We start from the raw sequence: 23032 nt of genomic DNA, 5'->3' as shown, positions 1-23032 counted from the left end.
AGCGCGTTCCGCGGTGGGCGTGGCCTCATGGTCACGGACTAATCTATTGAATCAGGATTGGCTGTCAGCGGAATGGTCACGCTGCGGTCAACCAGTAACCTCGATCGTAACCTCTCTAAGCCCCGCCCCATGCAAACACTGCAACAAGTGCATTAATGATGCTTGGCAGCTCAAGCCTCCAAGAAAGACGTCTTCTAACTGGAGTCAGCAGCGAAATTTTAAGCTTTTTTTCTTGAGAAACCTCGGAAGATACAGCATGATTCAGGATTTCTTTTCTCCACTGCCTTGACCACCAACTGGTTTTGCCGGTCGGCGGAATCGAAATCAAAAACTGCGGGGCTTGCGCAATTTAGAAGTTTATCACTGAGCCCGTGAGCTAGCTCAAGTAGCTAGCCCAGTGTGTTAAAGAAATCAGCCAGCCATTTGTCTCAATATGTTGCGGGGTAACTAGTTAGCAGAAGCAGCGCACTGGTGCTTTTTGTACCCGACATGTTTTTGCGAGGGGACAACGAATGCGAGGCAGCAAGCCGTTGGACCTCAGAGAAACCCAGGCGACTTTACTATGGCTAAACAACAAAAACAGCTGCTTTGTTGATGTGAGAAAAAAGGTCAGGAGGACAACATCAGCGACTATGAGCAGGGTGAGCAAACGTTTTGTTGTTTTCTATTAACTCCGCAGTGGCAGGTGGTTTTAATTCATAGCTAATATAAGTGATAAAACAGCTCATTTACATTATTTATATTATTCGTTGATCACATTACAGTTGTTGTGATGTTCCCGCTTGTGTTCTTGGTTAAAATGGGACCAGAGGGGGTTATTGTAGTGCATTACAGCCCTGGTTGTTATAGTGATGTGGGAGATGCCAGGCTTTGCAGGGAGTTGGTGAAGGAGGGGTTGGGGGCCAGCAACTACAAAGAGCTTAATGGCCAAAGAAAGTTAATTAATGCAGAAATAAATAAGCACTTTGGCCCCCGAGTTCTTTATGAGCTTAGAAAACTACTCAGTATAATCCCTTTTCAGAGCTCCTTGTTTTCAGAAACTATTTCATTGTAAGCAGGTACTGACATAGCTGCAATTCTTCTGCAGTCACTAGTGCAATCTACTCCTAATTAAAGCAATTAAATAGAACCTGTTGGCATCTCTCCCCAGACAGACTTGTGCTAGAGGTAAAATCTGCTGTCTAGATCATTCGGTGTTAAACAGGTCAGAGTCCTCTGCTTTATAATGCCCCAAATCCATTTTTACAACAGGACTAAGCACTATACTACAATATAATTTTACACTAGGGTGCTTTACCTTTCACACACAGGTGTAATTCTTTCTCATGAGACAAAATAAAACACCCAGTGCATTGTTTGTTTAGTTTTTGAATTTAATCTGCTTTAGTTCAATTCCTTGTGGACTTTTGTTCAAATGTTCTTTAAAACATCAACCAGCCATTTTCAGTGCTGTGACTGAATTAAGTAAAAATGCCTCATTTGCACCAGGGAAACAGTGTGCTCATTATTATTACTATCATAAAACTTATTTTAGATCTGAAGTATAATCTCTTTGCAAGCTCACAAACCAACGGGAAACTGTTGTAGCTTGTCACTGATTCCTATATCATACTGAATTGATCTGAGCTCTTGAGAAGCTTTCTGTTTTCATTGTTTCTGAATGTTGATGGAGCAGCCTATTGGTTATTGTTGTACTCCATTCAGGTTAACCCGTTGACAGCGAGGCTCTAGTGTTTTGTCCTCTGTAAGCTTTGTAGACTGTGTGGGGTTAGATTTCTGGTTATCTTTCACTATGACAGTTCAGAGCAGATCAGGTGAGTGAGGTGCTGTGTGTGTGAGAGTGGTGACACTCCCTGGCTCGGTCTGCGCATTTACTTCCCACGCTTTATAGAAAGGGGCGTGGCATCTCCCCTTCTCTTTCCTTCTGCCAAACCAAGAAATGAGGAACTAGGTCATGACCAAATATGAGACTTGAACCAGAAGACTAAACCAGAGCCTATATGCTTACCTGATCCAGACAATGTGCAAACCGGTGCCATAAAGAATAATAGATAGTGGATTGTAAGTCATTTGACATTTTAATTTGACCCCAGGTGGTGCATTCTTTAAGGTGCATTTAGAAACTTTTATCTCTTAATTTTCATCCTGAAATCATAGAGTACACCAAAGCCAAGGTGCCCCCTGCAGTCAGGTCCTGGTGGGCTGTTTACAAGCTTTTGGTGTCACTCTCAGTCAGCGCTGAATAGTCTACTTGTCTCCCTGATTAGGCTATCATGTGTAGATGAAACCAGTCCTGAACACAGACTGGTAAAGCTCCGCTAATCAGATTATTAGTGGGAAGGAATAGGAACAGGCTATACACACAACATACACACTCCCACTCCCACACACACTGTTCCCTCGCATAGAAGATTTCCTTCGGAGTCTACTTGCTGACACTTTTAATCTTAGCGTGGAAAAAGGCTGTGAGGCTACCTGGCAAGCATCAACGCTAAATAGATTTTAATTTGGATTCAAATATTTAAGTCAGAATATTGCGGAGTGTTGCTTAATCTTGCCATACAATGACATTCACGTCCATTCATTCACTGAAAGACAAAATACAGTGAATTTTATCTCTAGTGCTTAACATGTGTTCAGCTTGGTTTCACAGAACCTGAGTTGTGCACACTGTTAACAGAAACGCTCATCAGCCAATCTGTATTTTAAAATACTATGTGGTGCTGTTTTAGGACATCCTGGAGATACGTCCTCCTCACGGCTCCTATCCATCGAGACAAATAGGCAACAAGTAAAGTGACAGCTTACAAAGGAATGGCGGTGTTGCTCCAGGGTGATTGAGTGTGTCTCGGAGTTAAGCCAGAGAATGAGTAATGACAGAAAATCTTACTTTCTCGTGATACTCCCTGTCTGGTGGTCTTTCACTTTAATGCTCAGTTCATTTTGACCTAATGACTTTTATCCTGGCCTCAGGCAGGACATACCTCTGCAGAGGTGAACTATGGGCAGGAGGTCACTTATCACTTTGTATTTAGGTCTTCTTATATAACCACCTGTGTTCTAGCCAAACAGGAAGGGAGTCAATGATTTTAAATGCTTCCTCCCTGTTCAACTCTGTGCGTGCATGCGTGTGGGCGCACATGCACACTAAGCGCACGCGGACATGGGTCGTGCACTATGTGAAAGGATGCGCCAACTATTTGAGTGTGTTTTCGGAGTGCATGCTTTTAGCCCTTGTATACATGTTTATGTATCCTGGTGCGTGTTCATCCTTGTCTCTGGGAGTCTAATCTTGAGGCTGGCTCCAGCTGGCTGCCATGTGTGTGTGTGCGTGGGGGGGGGGGGGGACGACTCCTGCCTGAGCTCTTAATTAACTCTGCACCAGGGCCCCAGTGTGCCGCTCCCATCCACTGCTTAGCAGGGGCAAGTCGGAGAGCAGCAGTGATCCTGGTACGCAGTAAGGCAGAGCATGAAGATACAGGACAGTTTTTCATACTAAACGTGATCTGGATAGGGCGTGATATTAATACATACGTAAGTAATATTTGTCTGGCTGTTACAATATGCATAGCTGTAGACATGGAGATGCTTTTTTACAATATCATATTTTAGTTTATTTTTTGTCATTTCAGAAACCTTAGAGGAAAGAAACTGATGCCAAAGTTTGTAGAAATGTATCGTACATTGCATAGTATGTATTTTGTACAGTATGAAAATACAGTGCCTTAAATAAAAAGCAGTGCAACATACCTTTTTTTATCTATAAGGGGAAAAACTGCTTTTCATAATTAAAGAAACTGCAGTTGTCAGTGTTGAATTTGTTTTGTAAAATTTGTAGGTACGGAGTGCTAACAGAGAGGTCAATGCAACAGTGAAACAAGTGTGTGTATTAAAGCTAAGATTGTTATTCTATACAGTTATTGAAAGCATCTTGCACATACGTTGTTGATGTTTAAAGACTGTGTTGTCTTATAGTGAAATGGTGACCACCTGTGTTAGCCTGGCTCTGATGCACAGCACTGCCAAGTATTAGTACACGCCAAATGGCCTGTGACAGTTGGCGCCAAGTGTGGGTAGAAAGCATAAAGGTGTTTTGAAAGATATCACAGTTGATCGAACGGCTGATGGCATGACACGAGTATTCAAAGCAAAAACAAGCCACGTAAGCTGTGGAAATTCTTTCCTTATCTCCTGTCTTTCCGCTTGGAAGAGAGATGGAACTATCGATTCTTTCTATTTTCCAGTTGTTACTCAACGCGATTCCTCTGTGAGGAGGAGAAAGTACAAGAAGACAATTCAGCATCGTTTTGAAAGCAGCACATTGTTCGCGAGGGGTGTTTACTGTCTGTCAGCAGTGGTGCTTGGCAGCGGTGGCTCTGTGTTTACATAAGTGCTCAGTGTGATGGAGCGAGCTGGTTGAAGTGACAGCAGATTCCTCAGAGTTTGACTGAGGGAGCCCATCTGCTGCTGAACATGCATGAGGACGGGAGGTATGGGAGCATTCCAGGATCCCTGCAACTCCCTGTGTGTGCATACAGTAATAACTGGAGACAAGGCTGCCTTCAAACCTTTAAAGAATGTCTTCAGTCTGCATTGAAAAATCGATGCTGACAAAATCACAGTCGCAATTTTTAATAGAATACATAAACAATATTGACAATATTTGGGGTGTTGGTCAGACATTTAAAACCATCAGTGATAATGTGAATGTGGAATCACTATTTTTAGCATTATAAGCAGCATATACATGCATTAGCATGGACTACATTATAGTGTGTTATAAGCATTTTATTATATTCTCATATTATCCTATGTTCAAAAAAACAAAAACAAGCATTTTACTGTATTATATTATCCTAATAACCAAAATGTGAGATGACATCTGGTCTCACACCATGATTTTAATATCATAACCATCATCCTGGTTTGTATGACAGAGGCAGAATGATTGGTTCATGTTCAGTGAACTATTCTGAAGACTCTAGAAAACAGACTATTAGCTAAACTACTGGCATTCTCACTTTTCCTGATTCAGAGACATTATGAAGGCAAACCAACACATAGATGCTGAAAATGTTGCTTTGCAGACGATATATTTTAGGTTTAGAAAAGTGGATACATTACAGAAAGGACAACGAACATAAAAATATTTGAAAAATGTCAACATTGGATGATACATTTCATAGTTTTCAATATACTACATAGTCATTATCATCAATAGACTGTGTTCTCCATAATCTTTTCATTCAATAGTTAAAATTTAGTTATCATATTGTTGTTATATAATCTTTGTTAGTCAGTTGCTAGCCATAAAGGGATTATGGTGTATTATTATGTGGCCTTTTGAACATCAGCCAAAACTGTTGGACCCAGTCATAAAAGACTTTTGAAACAGACAATAGACCTTGTTCACAGAAGGCATTTTGACATATCACAGATGTACAAATGATCAGATAAATAATGGCTGAATACCATTTAGTTGCTTCAGTTTCATGGTCCCGGAGCTGTGTATGCTGGCTCACTGTCACTCTGTCATGGTTTAGTGCAACGCTTGAATAATACAGAGCCATCATTATTGTTAGTTATAACACCTGTGTTTTTTTCCACCGTGTTAAGTCAAAATGTCTGCTGTGAAAACCACCTATCGGTAGCAAATCTATACAGGCTACTACTACAGCTAAAGGTCTCTGTGTGTTACCATGAAGGGTTGAAGTGTGGCACTGATTTGATGACCACACCGCCCTCCCCCTCCACATCACCTCATCATCAACGTAATCTGGAGAAAACTGGGCAATTTATTGCATTAATCACAATGGATTAGCAAATTTCATTGCTTAGTCACGCTCACAAGGCCCCCACTTCAAAGGCTCAGCTGCATTAGCCACTGCCCTGAGACACACACACACACACACACACACACACACACACACACACACACACACACACAAAGCTGAACTTAGCACAACACCACCCCAACTTGGGCCTCAGCTCTCCTTGGATTTTGAAATATGGCACCAAGGACAAATGCACTCATTTTCTGTTTATCTGTGTCTCGCTCTTACTTCCCCCCAAGTCGTCCTCTCTTACCGTACTAACACAGAGGACACTGTACTGTAAACGCACAATAGTTAATTCTCATGCTGCCATCCCCTTAAGCATACTGCATGTATTTTCATGCTGATTATTTTTCATGACCTTCTTTGAAAAAGGTGCTGCAGTATTAGTCTCCATCTAAGTTTTCCGATTAACACATTTAATTTTTTCATAGCAAACTTGGAAAGGGACCATTAATTCTTCTCTAATGCAACATGCAGAGGTCACTAAATAAATCTCTTTTTGGTTTTGCAGGCAGAACAAAAGGACAGAGGCTTGTCCACAAGCGAAGACTCTCTCCTGTGCTTCCACAACTCCAAAGCTGAGCCGTTGATCCGAGGCCGACCCCTCAGTGATATATACCCATTTCAGAGTCAGTGTGACAGAAGTGCAGTCCCTTATCTGCTGTCTGGGTGTGGCGCCCAAGTACAGCCAATGACTGCAGGTCCTCTCACTGATGAGAACAAACTGAACGGCATTAACTCCTCCGCTTGGTCAAACCCTGTTATAGGTCAACCTGAAGGAAAGCCTTACTCCTCAAGAATTATGAGGCTTTTTTCTAACTCGAGGAAGGGCCCTGTCCCTGCTCATAGTCCAACCACTGACACCCCCACCTCAGTCCACAGCAAAGATGGCAACAGTGGCCCCCAGTCCTGGTCAGGACTTTCAGGACTAGGTGTTGTGGACTCCTTCAAAAAGCTCCGCTCCTCCGTGCTGCAGGGAATTCAGAGTAAAGGGGCATCAAACCATGATGGAGAGCATGATCTTTCATCAAATCAGGAAATAGCTAACGGCACAGTGGTGGCAAAAGCTGACCCTGGTTTAGATGATGGAATGAATCATTTAAAGTCAGCGGAAGGATACAGTGTGTGTAATGGAAATTTTAGTGGACAGAATTTGGCTTTTAACCAGTGTGGCTCAGATATTGAAGACTATGACGATGAGGAAAATGATGAAGGAGACGGTCTCACGCGCAACTCACGATTCTCAAGGAGTATGAGGAGAGCATATGGAGCAGGACGCATTTCTTTACTTGACATGGGGAATGGGAGAGTTGCAGGAAGCAGCACAACGGGAGCTGCAGACAGTCAGAGACCAGGTCAGACATCTGAGGTCGGTGTCCAAGCGGAGAACATGAACAACACAAATGTGAAGGTGCTGAGCAGAATGAGCAAAAGTGCAGAAAATCTTCATATATTTAAGGCACCATTCAGACGCAGAGCCCCATCTCCAGGTCCCCTTTCACCTCAGGAAGACCCACAGAGTAGTACCACATCAAACAGGACACCAAGCATCCAGAGAACAGCCAGCGCCTCCTCGGTGGACCTTCGAAGCCACGCTGTGAACTGCAGGAAGAGCCCTGTGAAGACCAAGGGCCCGATGCTGAAGCTAGTAGGGAGCATGACTGACCTAACTGTCCGACGCAGGAGAAGTCCCTCCCCCAGCCCTACATCTCCATCTCCCATGTCACCCCTCACTCGTCTACACGACGACTACTCCCGCCGCGTGCCTTGCCTACAGACCGGTGAACGACAGCGCCGGCCTTCACCCGTCAGAGCCCGGGTCATGTCCGTCGAACACACACCGCTGGTTCATCATCAGCCTGAATACGACGGCGGCCCACAAGAGCACCAGGTCCTTATCAGCCCGGTTTCTGTGGATCCCCCAGAGACAATAGACACTTCACCTGGTATCTCTGCTCATTATGAGTCGCAGGCCGTAGCCACAACAAGTGGTTATAAACGGATAGCAGCTTGCGATTCATCTCCACTCAGCCAAAAAGAGTCTTCACAACGACAAGAACAGACTGAGGTCAAGTCGCTACCAAGCAAGGTAAGGAAGTGAGTTGGCAAACCCTTTGCATAAAGATGACAGGAGGCTGAAAAAAATCCTGTTTTCTTGGCACATACAATATATAATTTTTTAATTAGCAGTCAGTATTGCTCCACCTGTTCCTCCCTGAGCATTGGCTCAGCAGATATTCTGATACACCACCAAACAATATTGATGACATCAAGCTAGGTTTTTATCTTTATGCAACTGGCCTTTTCGATTACAGAGCTTTTCACTGCTTACAGATGCACTAGATGCACTGCAGCTAAAACAACCAATAGCACCTTTTATCAAAGCAAATAAAGGCACACGATTAGAAATCATTAGGATGACAAGAGCTCTTTTTAAGTTTCGGTGAGGAAGGAAGCACTGAAAGACAGAGGAAAGATTTACTCTTTCATCCGCTAGAGCAGTGCAATCATTAATGGATGCCAGTCTTCCAGTTGAATGGCATTGACCCTTGTCTTAGGAAATGAAATGATTTTATGAAGTGATCTTTGAATCTGGCATGATTCTAACCCACTGCGATAAGGTCTCATGTCAACGTGATACTCGTCAGGTCGGTGCTTGTATGCTAAAAAATTGAGCTTGTGGTCCAAAGTCCCCGTTAGTGTCAAATAAATAATGACATAGGCATAATGTTGCTTCACCCTGCTTTTCCTGTAAGCTGTGTTTGATATACTGACTTCTGCTGCAGCAGGGTCAGATGCTGAAGCCAGCTGTTCTGAGCTACCAGGTACACTGAAGGAGCAGACAGAGTTAATGATTACGCTTTGTTTATGATTAGCAGCCCTTGCGCAAAAGAGCTCCATAGTCCCGTTGCTGTGGGAGGGTGGGTGGCTGTGAGTAAGTACATCCCCCAGCCTTGCTTCCCCCCCCTTTCCCCTCTAGCTGCAGCCCAATGGATCAAAGTCCAGCACCATGGACACTGGTCCTGGGACAGCGAGCAGCACCACCAGGCAGTCAGGACTACAAACACAGTGTTATAGTGAATTTTTTTTTGGTCAAAGAGAAGGACTTTGCCTTTGAAGATGAACAACAATAGTCAGATTTGTTTACTTTAGAAATCAGTTGGCTTTTATTGGCCTCCAAAAAGCTGAGGGACTTGGCCTTGAGGACTCAGGCGGATCGGTGTTTGTGTGTGTTTCACAATGGTGCTAGTCCACTGTGTGCCTTTCCAGTGTATATGCTGGGGACCAGACCCGGATCGAGAAAACCCAGAGGTGAGGTTTGATATCCCTGGCTGACTAGCAGACTTATAACAACGATTTCTAAATGAGTAACCATTTGCCAATATTTGACCGTTGAGCACACAATACTTGCCGACACACACGCAGTTTGATAACATTTAATTGTGGAATATTTGTGCAATTTCTGTTGCAGTTCTTTGTTTGAATTTGATAAGCATAAGCGGTTGATTGTGTTCAATATGTGGAGCCAATCACTGTGTGAACTTGAAAACTGTCAAATGCTTATCAGGTTTCTCACGAGAATCCTGTTGAAGTTGAAGTTCTGAAATAGTTTCACACTCATTCTTGTGGTTCTGCCTGGAGATCCAACCAAAGCAGTCGTTCTACTTGGGACTTTTATGACTTGCAGCACTTTTTTTTTTTTTTGCTCTGTTTCTGATTAACAGATGTTCTCTCCAGCAGACAATATGTTCTGCATCTCTATGCATTGCAGGTCATTGAACAGGGGAGTTTTGAACTTTTTCCTTTGATCCTTAGGTGACATCAGAACAAGAGCGAGAAGAACTTCTCCAAACAGATGAAGTCTCTCCAACAACCAGCAGCATCACACCTCCTATCTCCCCAACATCCCTCTCGGAATCACCCACATCGCCCACATCATCCACCAAGGCAGCCGCGACTCCCACAGAAACCTCCTCCGTCAAGCCCAGGCGAAGGGCCCGGCATCCGAGACCTCGGCCAATTTCTGACTATGGGCAGCTCATTTCCAGGAAGCACTCCATTCCCGAGGAAGTTGCTGAACTGCATGCCGAGGAAAGGACAGAAAACACATCACTGCATAAAGACGGCAGCGATAATGACACCTATGGGGATGGAGAGAGCCCTGAGAAGTGCAGCGTGAATGGGGACGTTCAGTGCAGGAGGTATCGGCCCATCTCAGTGATAGGAGTGGTGGATGTTTTCCCTCCTGATGCTGAGGAGAAAGATGACCGCCTTCCTTCTGTAAGCTGCTACAGTTATAGTTTAGACCCATTGGAAAAATACTGTATTTGAAAAAATGTGAATAGTTTAGTTAATTGTTGCCATTGGCTGGAGGACTTTACCACAAAAACTTTCCACTAGTCCAGTGTTGAATTCTGCTCAGGCACAATGAAGGAATTCAAATAATTAAATTCCTGGTCATAAGTATGTTGGAACTGTGTTTTCCAATGTATTAAAATACTGTAAATCTTTCACAATGTTAACATAGAAAACAGTTGTGTTTCAATAGTTTTTCACCGCAAAATAATAGCTGGAGATCAGATCGGTCTCAACTTATTTTCTCTGATTTTATACCTCAGATCAGTTTGTGTCAAAACTGTGCTGAACACGTTTTTTTTAACACTTACAGATATAGAAAGTAAGCAGGAAAGTGCAGGGAAATGCAATATATATCCTGATTATACACTCAACTACCTCTGTAAGCAAAACTAAGATTAAACAAAAAAAGTGTGATACTTTTAAAAATAATATTTCCCTGCTTTTTAATGTTTAAACACAATTGTACCAAAACAATACATGCTAAATTGTAAATACCTTAAGAAATTAAAAAAGAAAAAGAAAGGAAAAAAGAATGAGCACTATTAACCAGCACCAAAAGACAAGAAGTCATGGTGTTTCTACAGCTCATTCAACCATTAATCACAACATCAGGAAGCTTTTGTTGCAATTCTTCTTAATTTCCTGTAATATCTCTCTTCTATCTGTAACAAAGGCTTAAAATAATCAACAGAGTACTTAGAAATAAACAAGAAGTGCTAAATAATTACTCAAGGTTTTGATCAAGTTTGATCAAGATCATGTTCAAGAGGTCGCAGGCTGTTTTTCTGGGACATTGAGTCATCAGGCAGGTGGTGAAAGTCAGAGAAACTGAGCTCTTTCTAAATCCCAGCATGTTTCCGTTTGTCCTCTCTGCAGCCCTTGTCCCGGCCGCCCATCCCCTCCCATCAGGTGCCCCCCTACAGAGCAGTGTCTGCCAGGTTTCGCCCCTCAGCCCTCTCCCAGAGCACCCCCATCGGACTGGATCGCGTTGGACGACGAAGGCTCCACAGAGTGCTCAGCGGTGAGATCTGGGGTGGCTGTTATGTGACGAGGGAGCACAAACTTTTAGTCTGTGGGAAAACTGGAGTCTGGGAATGTCAAGACGTGTGTTGGAGGAAAATATTGGTAGAGAGCCAAGTGTGGGTGTGCTTGCATCTGTGGCTTGTTCTGTGGATTATTTAAATCTTGTCTTGAGTTTTCAGCTCCACATGGTTGTTTAACCTCTTTATATATGTTGCAGATGGTGTGTCTGACTGCTCGGCGACACTTGATGACAGCGTCAGCGAGGAGGAGGAGGGCAGCTTCGATGAGCTCGCTGATGTCACGCCCTACCTCCAGCCAGGGGTGGAGATCTCTGTGCTCAACGAGGTGAGGCTGAGGAGGGGTAACTCGCTTGTCACGTTGCGACACACGCAAACATCTTCTCCGAGGCTGCGTATTGAATTTATGATGCAACGTCTATCTTTTTTTTATGCGTGCCTCGTGAACAGCCATGTGAAAATGTTTTTTCTGTGTGTGGTTTTCAAGATGTTTGGCCACAGTTCAGCAAAACAGACAACCACTGCAGTGTCCACAAGTCTAGACATAATCTTACATGTTAGACATGGGCTTAGCCTGCATGTAATTGTATCTCTATCTTATCTGTGTGTGTGTGTGTGTGTGTGTGTGTGTGTGTGTGCTACTCAGTGGATAAGCTCAGGCCACACAGTGTATGCTGAGGCTCTCTGGGACCATGTGACCATGGAGGAGCAGGAGCTGGCCTTCAAGGCTGGAGATGTTATCCGTGTCCTGGATGCCTCACACAAGGACTGGTGGTGGGGCAGGGTGGCTGACAGGGAGGCCTGGTTCCCCTCCTGCTTTGTGAGGGTAAGTGGACCACCTGACCTCTGTGTCTGATGCATGTTTACTCTCCAGCAGCACAGAAAAGACTCGCAAACTGGCTTAGCTCCAAAGAAACCTCACCAGCCCTCTTAAGAGTGTGTGTGTGTGGAAGGGTTCAAACCTCAGATGTTCAGCTGGTTTCTGCGGTTACCAGAGCTGAGTGACAGCTGGGTCTTAATTAGGCAGGCTGCAGTAACCATGATGAGGTTATTTGATTGGCAGACGGGCGTCTGCTGTGTAATTGCTTGTAGCTGAATCAATGATGCCGAACAGCAACTAGTTAAACTTACACATGCTGTTACCATAGTGATGTGCAGTAGAGTCTTTTGTAGTTTAAGTAGTTATTGTTCTCCCTTTTTGTAATTCTGTTCATTTTGACTTTGTTTCATTAAATCACCAAAAACCATCAATGATCAAATATTTAGCATTTGTGTGATAATGTGGAGACTGGAAAAAAAAAAAAAAAATCCAGCTAAATCTGTTTGAAAACTAATCCTGACTTGAAGTTGACTTTTAGCAGACAAACTTATTTCTGTTTGCTTGATTTGACTGTTGCTCAGGAGGTCCCATTGTGTTTGTGGTGGATGTGTTTCAGGTGCGAGTGAACCAGGAAGACTCGAGTGCAGAGAGTGTGGAGAGTGTAGCGGACCAGGAGGATCCGACTCCCAGGGACACGCACAGCGCTCAGCACAAGGAGCAGATGAGAACCAATGTGGTTCAGGAAATCATGAATACCGAACGCATCTACATCAAGCACCTCAAAGACATCTGTGAGGTATGAGCCTCAACATTTAACTCTTGGGCTGCTGCTTCTGTCACAGAAAACGTATATAAAGAAGAAACTCCGCCGTCCAGCACCTCCTGTTTGCCAGTATGTGAGCTGTTTTCACAACTTGTGTCAGTGTAATGTATATATTTTGGTGTGTATTTTCAGGGTTACATCCGCCAGTGCCGTAAACACCCGCAAATGTTTACTGAGCTGCAGCTGAAGACCATCTTCAGCAACATAGAGGACATCTACAAATTCCACAGGCAGTTTCTGAAAGACCTGGAGAAGAAGTACAACAAAGACCAACCGCATCTCAGTGAAATAGGCTCCTGTTTTCTCTTGCAGGTAACAACCACATGCAAAATCTTCCACAAATCACTGTGTAACTCATGTATTTACATGATTCAGCAGCTCTAAATTTTCTTTTTTTTTTTTTTTACCCCTAGGGGGAGGGCTTCTCTATCTACTCAGAGTACTGTAACACCCATCCAGCGGCCTGTGCTGAGCTGCAGCGCCTCATGAAGTTGGGCCGATATAAACATTTCTTTGAGGCCTGCCGTCTCCTCCAGCAGATGATCGACATCTCCATTGCTGGTTTCTTGCTCACGCCCGTGCAGAAGATCTGTAAATACCCCCTGCAGCTGGGAGAACTGCTCAAGTACACCCCTAAGGACCACAGGTACTCCTCAGGAAATGAAATCCATCACTTCACTACTTACTTTAAATCACTATTTGCTTTAATGCACCAGAGATAGTAAAAGAATTATTTCCAATTACCCCACGCTAACATGTATAAAATAATATACACCATATAGGTCATAAGCCACCTACAGTGTTAACATTGTTAATTGCTGTGGGATCGACGATGCCTGTTGCTATGCATAGATTCAACTCACTGCATTATATTTAGAACCATTTCACCTTAAATAAAGATCTCATGGCGGTTTTATTGCAGCAGGTTTATTATTACTTTTCTATTCTTACGGTGGAAGCAGCGTGTTACTCTAAATGGAAGTGTCTCTTCTATCAATTTTATGTCTTTGCTGGGCCATATGCTCACTTTTCTGTTGCTGATTTATTGCAGTGACTACGGCGGAGTGAGCAAAGCATATGAGGCTATGAAGAACGTGGCCAGTCTGATAAATGAGAGGAAAAGACGGCTAGAGAGTGTTGACGCCATCGCTCACTGGCAGGTTGCCATTCTGCACTGGGAGGTGATGATGACTACTGAATATAAATCCAGTTTTTATTCTGCTTATGAAACACAGTGAGTCTGTATGTTTTGCCAGTCGTATGCTTTATATTGTATAAATTGTTGTTGTAGGGACCTGATGTGCTGGAGCGCAGTTCAGAGCTGATCCACTCTGGCGAGCTGACTCGAATCGTCCGACAAGGCAAAATGCAGCAGCGCAGCTTCTTCCTATTTGACCACCAGTTGGTCTTCTGCAAAAAAGACGTCCTGCGCAGGGACCTGCTCCACTACCGGGGACGGCTGGATATGGACCAGACCGAGGTGGTGGACGTGCCCGATGGGCGGGACCCAGACCTGGGCCTGACCCTGAGGAACGCTCTGCGCTTGCGCCACGCCTCCACTCTGGAGTTAGTGTGTGTGCTGTGCTGCAGGAAGGCCCAGGACAAGCAGAGGTGGTTGGAGGCTTTTGCCAAAGAGAGACACAGAGTCAAGGAAGACCAAGAGATGGGTGAGTCGAGCCGGATTCCTTTCGCTCATGATACAAAACAGCTACTGTGGGTAGATGTCAAGTAAAAGGTGAAGAGGGTAAAAAGATTTTTGAAGAAGGGGGTGGTTGGAAATATTTTGACCTGAAGGTGTGTTTGTGTGTGTTTCTTGGCAGGAATGGAGATCAGTGAAGAGCAAAGAAAACAGGCTATTGTTAATGCCAGAAGAGGCAAACAGGGAAAGATCAAACGTAAGGAAAATATTTCTCTTAATCCTGTTAAAGTCACTCTTTATTTAATTTATTTTCTATTTAATTTACTCCTTGATCATAATTCTGACTTTTTCGTTTTGCCTGTTCACCTTTTAGCCATTGGTTACTCGGGTTCTGTCCCACCTCACCACCAAAACCTTCATCCACTTCACCAGCGTCACATCACCATTCCAACCCGTGTGCCTCAGCAGCAGGTCTTTTCATTGGCCGAGCCCCCAAAAAGAAAGCCTTATCACCTGTTGTACAGCATCACTCGCAACGCCTTTTTCAGGAAATGAGGCTTTGCTCCCTCATCCTTTATTTTTTCCTCTGTGCATGATCCGAGCATGCCCAAACCGTCCGGAGGACTCAAAGAACACTTTATTTTTCTTCCTGTATTTTTCCTGTCTGTGAATGTACTATCAAGTTTTGTTTTTGTGCCTCATGTGTCTTTTCTTTGTGTCTGTTTTTGTTGCTTGTTGAAGTCCAGTGCCTTCATTCGTATGGGGCGTGACTAAAGTGTTAAAATACTGACTCTGTCCATTTTGTTGGTAAGTTAAAGATGCTGCTCACTTAAGCTCATGAAACCCCACCCCCTTTGTCTTATTAATTCCAGCTGAAAGTTTTTTTTGATTTTAATTATGACAACGATGTTTATTCTGCTTTTACATTGACAAACACGGTTTTCTGTTATTTCACAAAGGCTGGACCCTTTTTTCTTTTTTTTTTGCTGCGAGTCCGTCACTTCTGAGCACCAAACAGCCAGAGGATAAACGAACTGACACCGTCATCTACCCTGTTAACAGTGTAAATAAAACTCTTGTACAAACATACAAAATGAGAATGTTTTCACTTTAAAATAGTCGTTTGCTTATGCAACTAGTCACTAGCAAGTCATTGTTTTCTGCCTGTTGAATATTAGCTCATGTGAATTTGATAAAAGTCAGCGATAGAAGTTAATGAATGAAACATTAGCCATAGAACTGGAGGAGGTACTTTGCCATCAGCGAGCTGCTTGTTTCCCCACCGCTCGCCTGTGCTGAAGGATCTGGTTTCACACACCTGTCAGCTGTGCGTCCGAACGGTGTGCTTGTGTGACTCTGCGCTTGTTTGTGTATCTGCTGCTGTTTTTTCCTGAGGCAGTTTTCATCCGGAAGGAAAAAGGCCAATGGACCTGAAAAACCGGACATCGGGAATTAGATGATAGAGGCTTGATGGGGATGCCTGTGTCATGGGCACAGAGCGTGAGGAGAACGGGCAGCCGAGAGGAGGTGATGATGCATCTCAACAGGACGCTGCTAGTGTAAGTAAGATATGACCTTGACTTAATGTTGTTTTCCTTCTAGTTAGGTGACTAGAATTGTACAATCTTGACTCTAACTTGCATTTTGGGCAGTTAAAGGCTGTTTGTCTTGATTAAACCCTGAAGAATTCAGTGTAGAAAACAAGTTTCTTCACACATCACATTTCTTAAATCACATCTCTTGTCATGCTGCTTGATTAAATATGTGTAAAATGTTATTATTTTTCTCCTTTGGGAATCTAAACCCTGCTAACTTTTGATGGATTAAGTCCCACCTGCACAGTATGGGATGACACTGAATGAATAATATATGTGCATTGGGTAACTCAATGAGTGTTACATCTGATAGAGTTGGTATTGCTTTCAGGCATGCCCCTTCACAAGCTAAAGTGACCCGTAATGGAGCATCATTACCAGTAGACACATGCTTACATCACTGTTGGCCGATCAACACCAAAATGTGAGAGTTTGATTTAACTTTATGAACAGCGATGGTCTTCCAGTGCATGATGTGGCATGAAAACACTCACCCAAGTCTCTTGGCATTTGGGATGGATTAGCATCCCGCTCGGCCTATCGTGATGTAAACCAGCTGACCTGGATGAGGCGCAGTGATGAGTAAAGAGTGGTAGCAGCAGGGTTATGCCTTCTTGTTGTGTCTCCAGTAGTGTAAATCTATTCATGGTCTCCCAGCTCTGAATTGTGAGTGCTCTAATATGCTTGGTGAGGGATCTGCAATGTCAAGAAACACTTCCCTTTCATATTAGTTAAGCATCATTAACCACGTCCTTATTAGAGTCAGGACATATTGAAGTGACTGCTTGAAAGGTCAAGCCATATTTACCGCTACGACAATGACACTTTGCATTAGAGTGTGAATGTGCTCCCCTCTCCCCTCCCCTCCCCTCCTCTCCCCCTCCCTTCCCCTCCCTGGGTGTAGATCGCAGATGTGTCTGTGGAGGTTGCCACAGTGGACCACACTCTGCAGAAGCTGCGCAGGAAGTACAGGAAGACTAGACGGAAGCCCAAGGGACTGGAGAGGCTGTGGGCTCGTCTGTTGAACGTCCCACACCTTGCTATCATCATCGCGGCGGTGATGTTTGTGGTGGTGGTTATCATATGGTCACTGCTGTGGGTCTTCATATGTAAGCGAACACATTCTTCTACTTTAGTCCTACAAAACTGAATGAACCAGTATCTTTCCAATTACAGTAATTATACTACTACACTACAATACTTTTTTACCAACTATTATGTGTTGTAGTACTTTTTTGTAACGAGTTCTTCTAATTTGATGAACCTAAGCTTATTATTAAAACTACACTACTTTGAAACTGCATCACATGATGAGAAAGTTTGACTTTACTTCCTTAGTTCGCCGTGAAAGCAACAGTGGAGCGTATTTTGCTGGGATGTTCCGTGTTGCCAACGTGGAGTTTATCCCTGAGTACCGCCAGGCTGAGTCCCACGAGTTTGTATCCATGGCAAACAAAATCCAACATGTGGTATGTGTATCAGCGTAACCCTGTTATTTACATGACGGTTAATGTTTAGCTTTGGGAGTCTTAGTGTTAATTGCTGGTGTCTCGTAGGTGAGCAATGTGTACAAGATGTCCTCAGTGGCCAGACTCTACAAGCAAGCTGTCATTTCAGACCTCAGGTACAGTGGGACCGTTAGTCATCACCGTCACGAAGCAGAAAGAGGCCCAGCCGATATTTAAGATTTAGTTTGTCGCTCGTGACTCCAGTTTTAAGCATCGCCACTTATTTACAACCGAGCAACACGCCCTGCTTTTAAAGGTTTAATGTAAACTTGTTTCTCCTCCCCCATCCATCCAGTAACAACCATAAGGGCGGTGTGCTGGTGCATTTCTGGATGGTGTTTGTAGTCCCCCGTCTAAAGAGCCCAGCAGTGTGTGAGGAGTGTGTAGGTGCCATTTTCAGAGACTCTGTCCACACAAGCCTGAAGAACAGGTCCTCTGTAGGATATCTACTGGGGCTTCCAGTCGATATAGACTCCATCCTCATCAATGGTGCGTCTCCATTTCTCTGCATGCATTCTGATTGTTTTTTTTTTATCAATGTGGAGACTGATTGTCGTGTCCTCCTGCAGCTGTTCAGCGCTCAGATTACACGTCAAATGCAGCAGGTAGGCAACAACACCTGATTTAGATGAATAAAAGTTCTGCTGTATGTCTTGTCTACATTGTATTTCCATGAGCTTTTTTTTGTCTCCCCTGCCAGGCTCGCAGTGTGTAGATAAGATGTATGCCAACCTTCCCGGGGCGAGGGTCCCTCTAAACGTCTTTTCATCATGGGGTGGTGTGAGTTGCCATGTAAAGCTCACCGCTGCCCCCGGCTCTCTTATCCGTCTGACCGTCACCTCGTTCCTCATCGAGCCCAGCGACTGCGTTAATGATGCCCTGACTGTGTACGATGCTCTGCTGCCCATGAGAGGGCGCATTCTGCACAGGTGAGTGCGTGGCTCCCGCTGCAAGAAGGGCAACAGGCAGGCTGCTTGCCATATTTCACTGCAGGTTCTGTGAAACAAACTTTACACATACTGAAGTGCGTCTCTGTGCTGCAGGCTGTGTGAGAGAGTGTCCACCTCCTTCTCCATTGTCTCTACCTCCAATGTCATGTTGCTGTCCTTCAGAATGACTAACGGCAACAAGACCTTCACAGGACACTTTGAGGCCATCGCTGAGGACAGTACGATGCATTTACCTGATTATTTTATATGCCAGTGGTTTCCAAACTTTTTTTTTTAACCCATGTCCACGTATAATGAAGCAATATCTAGGTGTGATTGTCACAGATTTAATATGTCTATGAGTTGTGGGGAGTTGGATCAAAGAGATTATTCCCTTCTTAAATGTTTTAGAATTAGAATTTTTTTTAAAGCTCCGGAGGGATAAAATGATTTATAGGAATGAGGTGAAAAGTCAGAAAGAAATCATTTTGTGTTTCATTTATCATCTTCTGACCCCCTTAGACTTATCTCACAGCCCCTTCTTAGTGTCCACCTGATTTGGAACCACTGTCATATGTAACAGTGCTGTGTAACATATAGTATTGGCTGGGGGGGGTGTAAGTATAATCCCTAAGTCTGCTTCTGTCTCTCAGTGTGTATGTCTCAAATTGAGACACAGTTAGACGTGACTGGTCACATCTACAGCCCCTTCCACCCCAGCCTTCTGCCCCCTCAGTGCTCCTGCACCTGGAGGTTTGAGGTAGAGCACACACACACACACACACACACGCGCGCTGATATTCTAAATGGTGACTTAAATATCTTTTATTGATTATGTTTTGTGTTTGTATTTTATTCCAGACCTCTAATAGTGCTTTAGGAGTTGCTCTGCAGTTTCAGAACTATGTGCTGAAACCAAAGGACATGAAGGGCTGTGACCACGGCTGGTGGAAGGTTAATGAAATCATGTATGTGTGTACAGATACATGCATATAGGTTTCAAAATTTACACTGAACTATTTCATGTTATTTCAAACATTTTTACAAATAACAATAGATAATGTCTCCCTAAGATAAAAAAAAAAAAATCATCTGAACAAATGGAGTAATTAAGTCTTTTTTACATTGTATTCATTTGTGTATGTACTTATTCATCCCACAACAACATCCTGTGATGGTTGCGTGACGGTTGCTTTCCTCTCCCAGTTTCTGTGGGAGTTACGTGGGACACCGCACGGTGTTTCGGATCGCTGATCACAGCCCAGAGGTGGAGTTTCGCTGCAGCTCACGTAACTCTGCTCAGCCGTTTCAGGCGTCCTATACCAGCTACAATATCAGCCAACGTAAGCACCGCAGGACCAGAGCATGACTCACTATGCTATGCAGCGTAGGAAATGACTGATCACAGGTGTTTCATTGTGTGGATGTGAGTTAATGACTTTGTTTTTCTAGCAGTTGAAAGATACTTTATAGACACAAACTGAGCAGTGTCATTCTCTGTGCAGTCTACTCGTGCGGTTTGAAACAGTATCACCATACAGGCCTCTAGTGGTGCCGGTCCGTCGGTTAATAGACTAGAAATGAAGCAGGAAAAAGTCTTATATTTATGCACTTAATGTTTTTAATTTTGTGTTTTTGCAGCCTGTCCAGAGAACAACTTCCTGTGCTCCACAGGACTGTGTGTGGAGAAGAGCCGACGCTGTGACGGCCTGGATGACTGCCAGGATGAGAGTGACGAGGTCTTCTGCTGTATGTAGTCCCACAAGTGACATTATTGTGGTTGCTTATACATTTTGATTACTTTTGTCTGTGTCCCTGCTTTTTTTTTTTATTATTATTTTTTTTTAATGACACTCTGAGGTGCTGGCAACGCATTACAATGTAGTAAAAGTCTGTCATTAGTTTTACTTGAGCAATCAGTCATGTGTTGCAATACTGCATATCTTGGCAGCGAGGCCTACAATGAACTGTGGTGGCAGCAGTCCTCTGCATCCTCTGTTTGTGTGCAACGGAGAGACAGACTGCACTGATGGAGCAGACGAGATCAACTGCACTCAGGGTGTGGATTTTTACAGTTTGTTCCAAATGTGTGTGTGTGTGTGTGTGTGTGTGTGTGTGTGTGTGTGTGTGTGTGTGTGTGTGTGTGTGTTCACCCTTTCACTCTTTAACCGCTACTAAGAGCAACACGTTCTCCGTTTTTGTCAGAAACAACCTGTTCTGCAATCAGGTACCAGTGCAGCAGTGGCTCTTGCATCCTGAAGAAGAACGCTAAATGCGATGGTGTTCATGACTGTAATGACCACAGTGATGAGGCAGACTGTGGTGAGTGTTCTGCATCACCTGCTCCGTGTGTATGTCTTGAAGTTACTGTGGAAACAATTACATTACATTACATTTTGAAGAAATTCACCTCCACCGTTCCCCGTTGTAAAACTTGCAACATTTATAAGAGTCTGCTGTAACCGCTGTATATACTGTAGCATGTTGCAAAACCTGTTCCTTTTTTTTAATAGACTAAAGTTCAAACTTTAAGACTCAAATTTCAGCTCGAACATCCCTTAATGTTTTAAAAAATGACTTGACTTAAACTAAACCTTGATCACGCACATTTGTTAATTCCCACCTGAGATATCTGCTCTTAATCATGCATTTGGCACATAGTGATTATGCTGCCACTGCACTGCCAGAGCCCTCATGTGGATCCATGAGAAAGTTGTTGTTATTTTATAATCCACTGGGCAGTGAGCTCCAAACCTGCTGACCTGCAGCACTGAGGTGACCCTGCTGTAATAGCCCTCTCTCTGTTTGCTGTTATTTTATCATGATGTGGAGTCAAGGTGATGGGAACAAACCTGTCTTTGATCACTCACTGATACTGGGCACACACGCACGCATATGTGTGTGTGTGTGTGCACATGAATACGCAAACATCAAAGCTCTACTTTTTAATAAGGCGGCAGCGGGACCCGTCTGTCGTGGTGATGACTCGGCGTAGTGTAGGTGTACAAACACACTCATACTGGATACGCACACTGTGAATATATAAAACCCTAATAGCTCTGTAAACTACACTTAATAATAGTAATAACATGTATTGTTTATATCTCTCACTGAGGTACACTTTGTCTTGAGATGCATCATGATGATATATATAATTACTGCACATCCAGCAAAACCAGCAGGGAAATTTTGTACATGCGCACACACACACAAGCTGTATACACTTTTACATTCAAACCAAAAAATATCTAACCAGTATAACCACAAAATCCATCACTATGTGCTCCTAAGCCTGTGGTCGTCCCTCCCTGGTGAAGAAGGTGGTTTCATCCACGGGCCCTGAACGCATCGTGGGTGGAGATAACTCTGTGGAAGGGGAGTGGCCGTGGCAGGTCAGCCTCCACTTCTCTGGTAACCTATACTGTGGTGCCTCTGTCCTCTCCTCTAATTGGCTCATCTCAGCAGCACACTGCTTCAGCAAGCAAAGGTCAGTGACCCTCACTGCTGATCAACAACGTTCGGTGTTTGTTAGATGCTCAATGTAATGACTGTATGTAAGAACCACAGATTTATTATACCAGTCAGCGGTGGTGTCCCAAAGCGTTCCCAAAAGATGAATGACATAATCACTTTTAGGTGTATAGTGCAGATTTATATCTGATAATTTAATAATAGAATAGTGATAAAGTTATAACTTCTAGAATAAGGAAAATATAATTGGTTATTATATTATTACTCATTAAAGTTTGTACCTCACATGTATTTAATATAATAATCTGTAATAATGGTGTCTTTCATCATCTGCTGATTTGTCTTTATCACATTCCAACCCATTGGTAGTTTAATGACAAGTTATTGCTTGAGGGACTGCAGATGAAAATGAGCTTTTGCTATATCTGGTGCAGTGAATATTTTGTGCACAGTCGCTGTTAAAAACCAATAATACAACAACAATAGTTACAAGTCTTCACCGTATTGATTCTGCGAACAAACCAGCTGCTTACTGAACACATTAACCTGTCTTTCATCAAGTTTTGTTAGATCGGTATAATTTACAAAATGTCCCACTTCAGTGTCTTTGACCTTTGACCTCTGACTCTGCAGGCTGTCTGACCCTCGTTACTGGAGCGCTCATCTCGGCATGCTGACGCAGGGCAGTGCCAGACACGTGGCGGAGATCCAGCGGATAGTGGTGCACGAGTACTATAACGCATACACGTTTGACTACGACATCGCCCTGCTGCAGCTCAAGAAGCCCTGGCCTTCTTCCCTCGGCCCTCTGGTCCAGCCTGTGTGCCTGCCGCCCACCTCCCACACCGTCACCGACAGCCACCGCTGCTGGGTCACCGGGTGGGGATACCGCTCCGAAGAGGGTGAGCAGTGAACAGAAGTCGTTGTAGGCTGACATAGACCTCTCTTGACTCCTGTACTTTTTATGAGCTTCCATCAGCTGCAGATTCATGTCCATGTCTCACCCCCCCC

General features: G+C 43.8%; 2 protein-coding genes across 2 annotated transcripts in view; both read left to right on the top strand.

The window, feature by feature from the left end:
- Nucleotides 1–142: 142 nt before the first annotated feature.
- Nucleotides 143–15612, top strand: spata13 (spermatogenesis associated 13). Its single transcript, XM_023416911.2, has 13 exons — nucleotides 143–641; nucleotides 6349–7926; nucleotides 9654–10118; nucleotides 11073–11217; nucleotides 11437–11564; nucleotides 11883–12062; nucleotides 12673–12852; nucleotides 13012–13191; nucleotides 13293–13525; nucleotides 13931–14060; nucleotides 14171–14546; nucleotides 14700–14774; nucleotides 14892–15612. The coding sequence occupies exons 1-13, from the start codon at nucleotides 513–515 to the stop codon at nucleotides 15071–15073; spliced, it is 3981 nt and encodes a 1326-aa protein (XP_023272679.1). The 5' UTR covers nucleotides 143–512; the 3' UTR covers nucleotides 15074–15612.
- A 116-nt stretch (nucleotides 15613–15728) lies between these two features.
- tmprss7 (transmembrane serine protease 7) overlaps nucleotides 15729–23032 on the top strand; it is an 8314-nt gene continuing 1010 nt past the window's right edge. Inside the window, exons 1-16 of the mRNA XM_023416914.2 lie at nucleotides 15729–16077; nucleotides 17018–17222; nucleotides 17452–17582; nucleotides 17670–17737; nucleotides 17917–18110; nucleotides 18191–18226; nucleotides 18322–18550; nucleotides 18665–18789; nucleotides 19204–19310; nucleotides 19412–19518; nucleotides 19757–19893; nucleotides 20192–20299; nucleotides 20502–20609; nucleotides 20756–20872; nucleotides 21842–22037; nucleotides 22655–22923. Of these exons, the coding sequence (XP_023272682.1) occupies nucleotides 16006–16077; nucleotides 17018–17222; nucleotides 17452–17582; nucleotides 17670–17737; nucleotides 17917–18110; nucleotides 18191–18226; nucleotides 18322–18550; nucleotides 18665–18789; nucleotides 19204–19310; nucleotides 19412–19518; nucleotides 19757–19893; nucleotides 20192–20299; nucleotides 20502–20609; nucleotides 20756–20872; nucleotides 21842–22037; nucleotides 22655–22923 (2209 nt within the window). The 5' untranslated portion in view covers nucleotides 15729–16005. The remainder of the gene's footprint in view (nucleotides 16078–17017; nucleotides 17223–17451; nucleotides 17583–17669; nucleotides 17738–17916; nucleotides 18111–18190; nucleotides 18227–18321; nucleotides 18551–18664; nucleotides 18790–19203; nucleotides 19311–19411; nucleotides 19519–19756; nucleotides 19894–20191; nucleotides 20300–20501; nucleotides 20610–20755; nucleotides 20873–21841; nucleotides 22038–22654; nucleotides 22924–23032) is intronic.

Source organism: Seriola lalandi, unplaced genomic scaffold, assembly GCF_002814215.2.
Source record: "Seriola lalandi dorsalis isolate HSWRI2012SDOR001 ecotype SW California unplaced genomic scaffold, Sedor1 jcf7180002054570, whole genome shotgun sequence".
Taxonomy (NCBI): domain Eukaryota; kingdom Metazoa; phylum Chordata; class Actinopteri; order Carangiformes; family Carangidae; genus Seriola; species Seriola lalandi.
The sequence above is the reverse complement of the archived record's forward strand: the minus strand, read 5'-3'. Positions and strand labels throughout refer to the sequence as shown.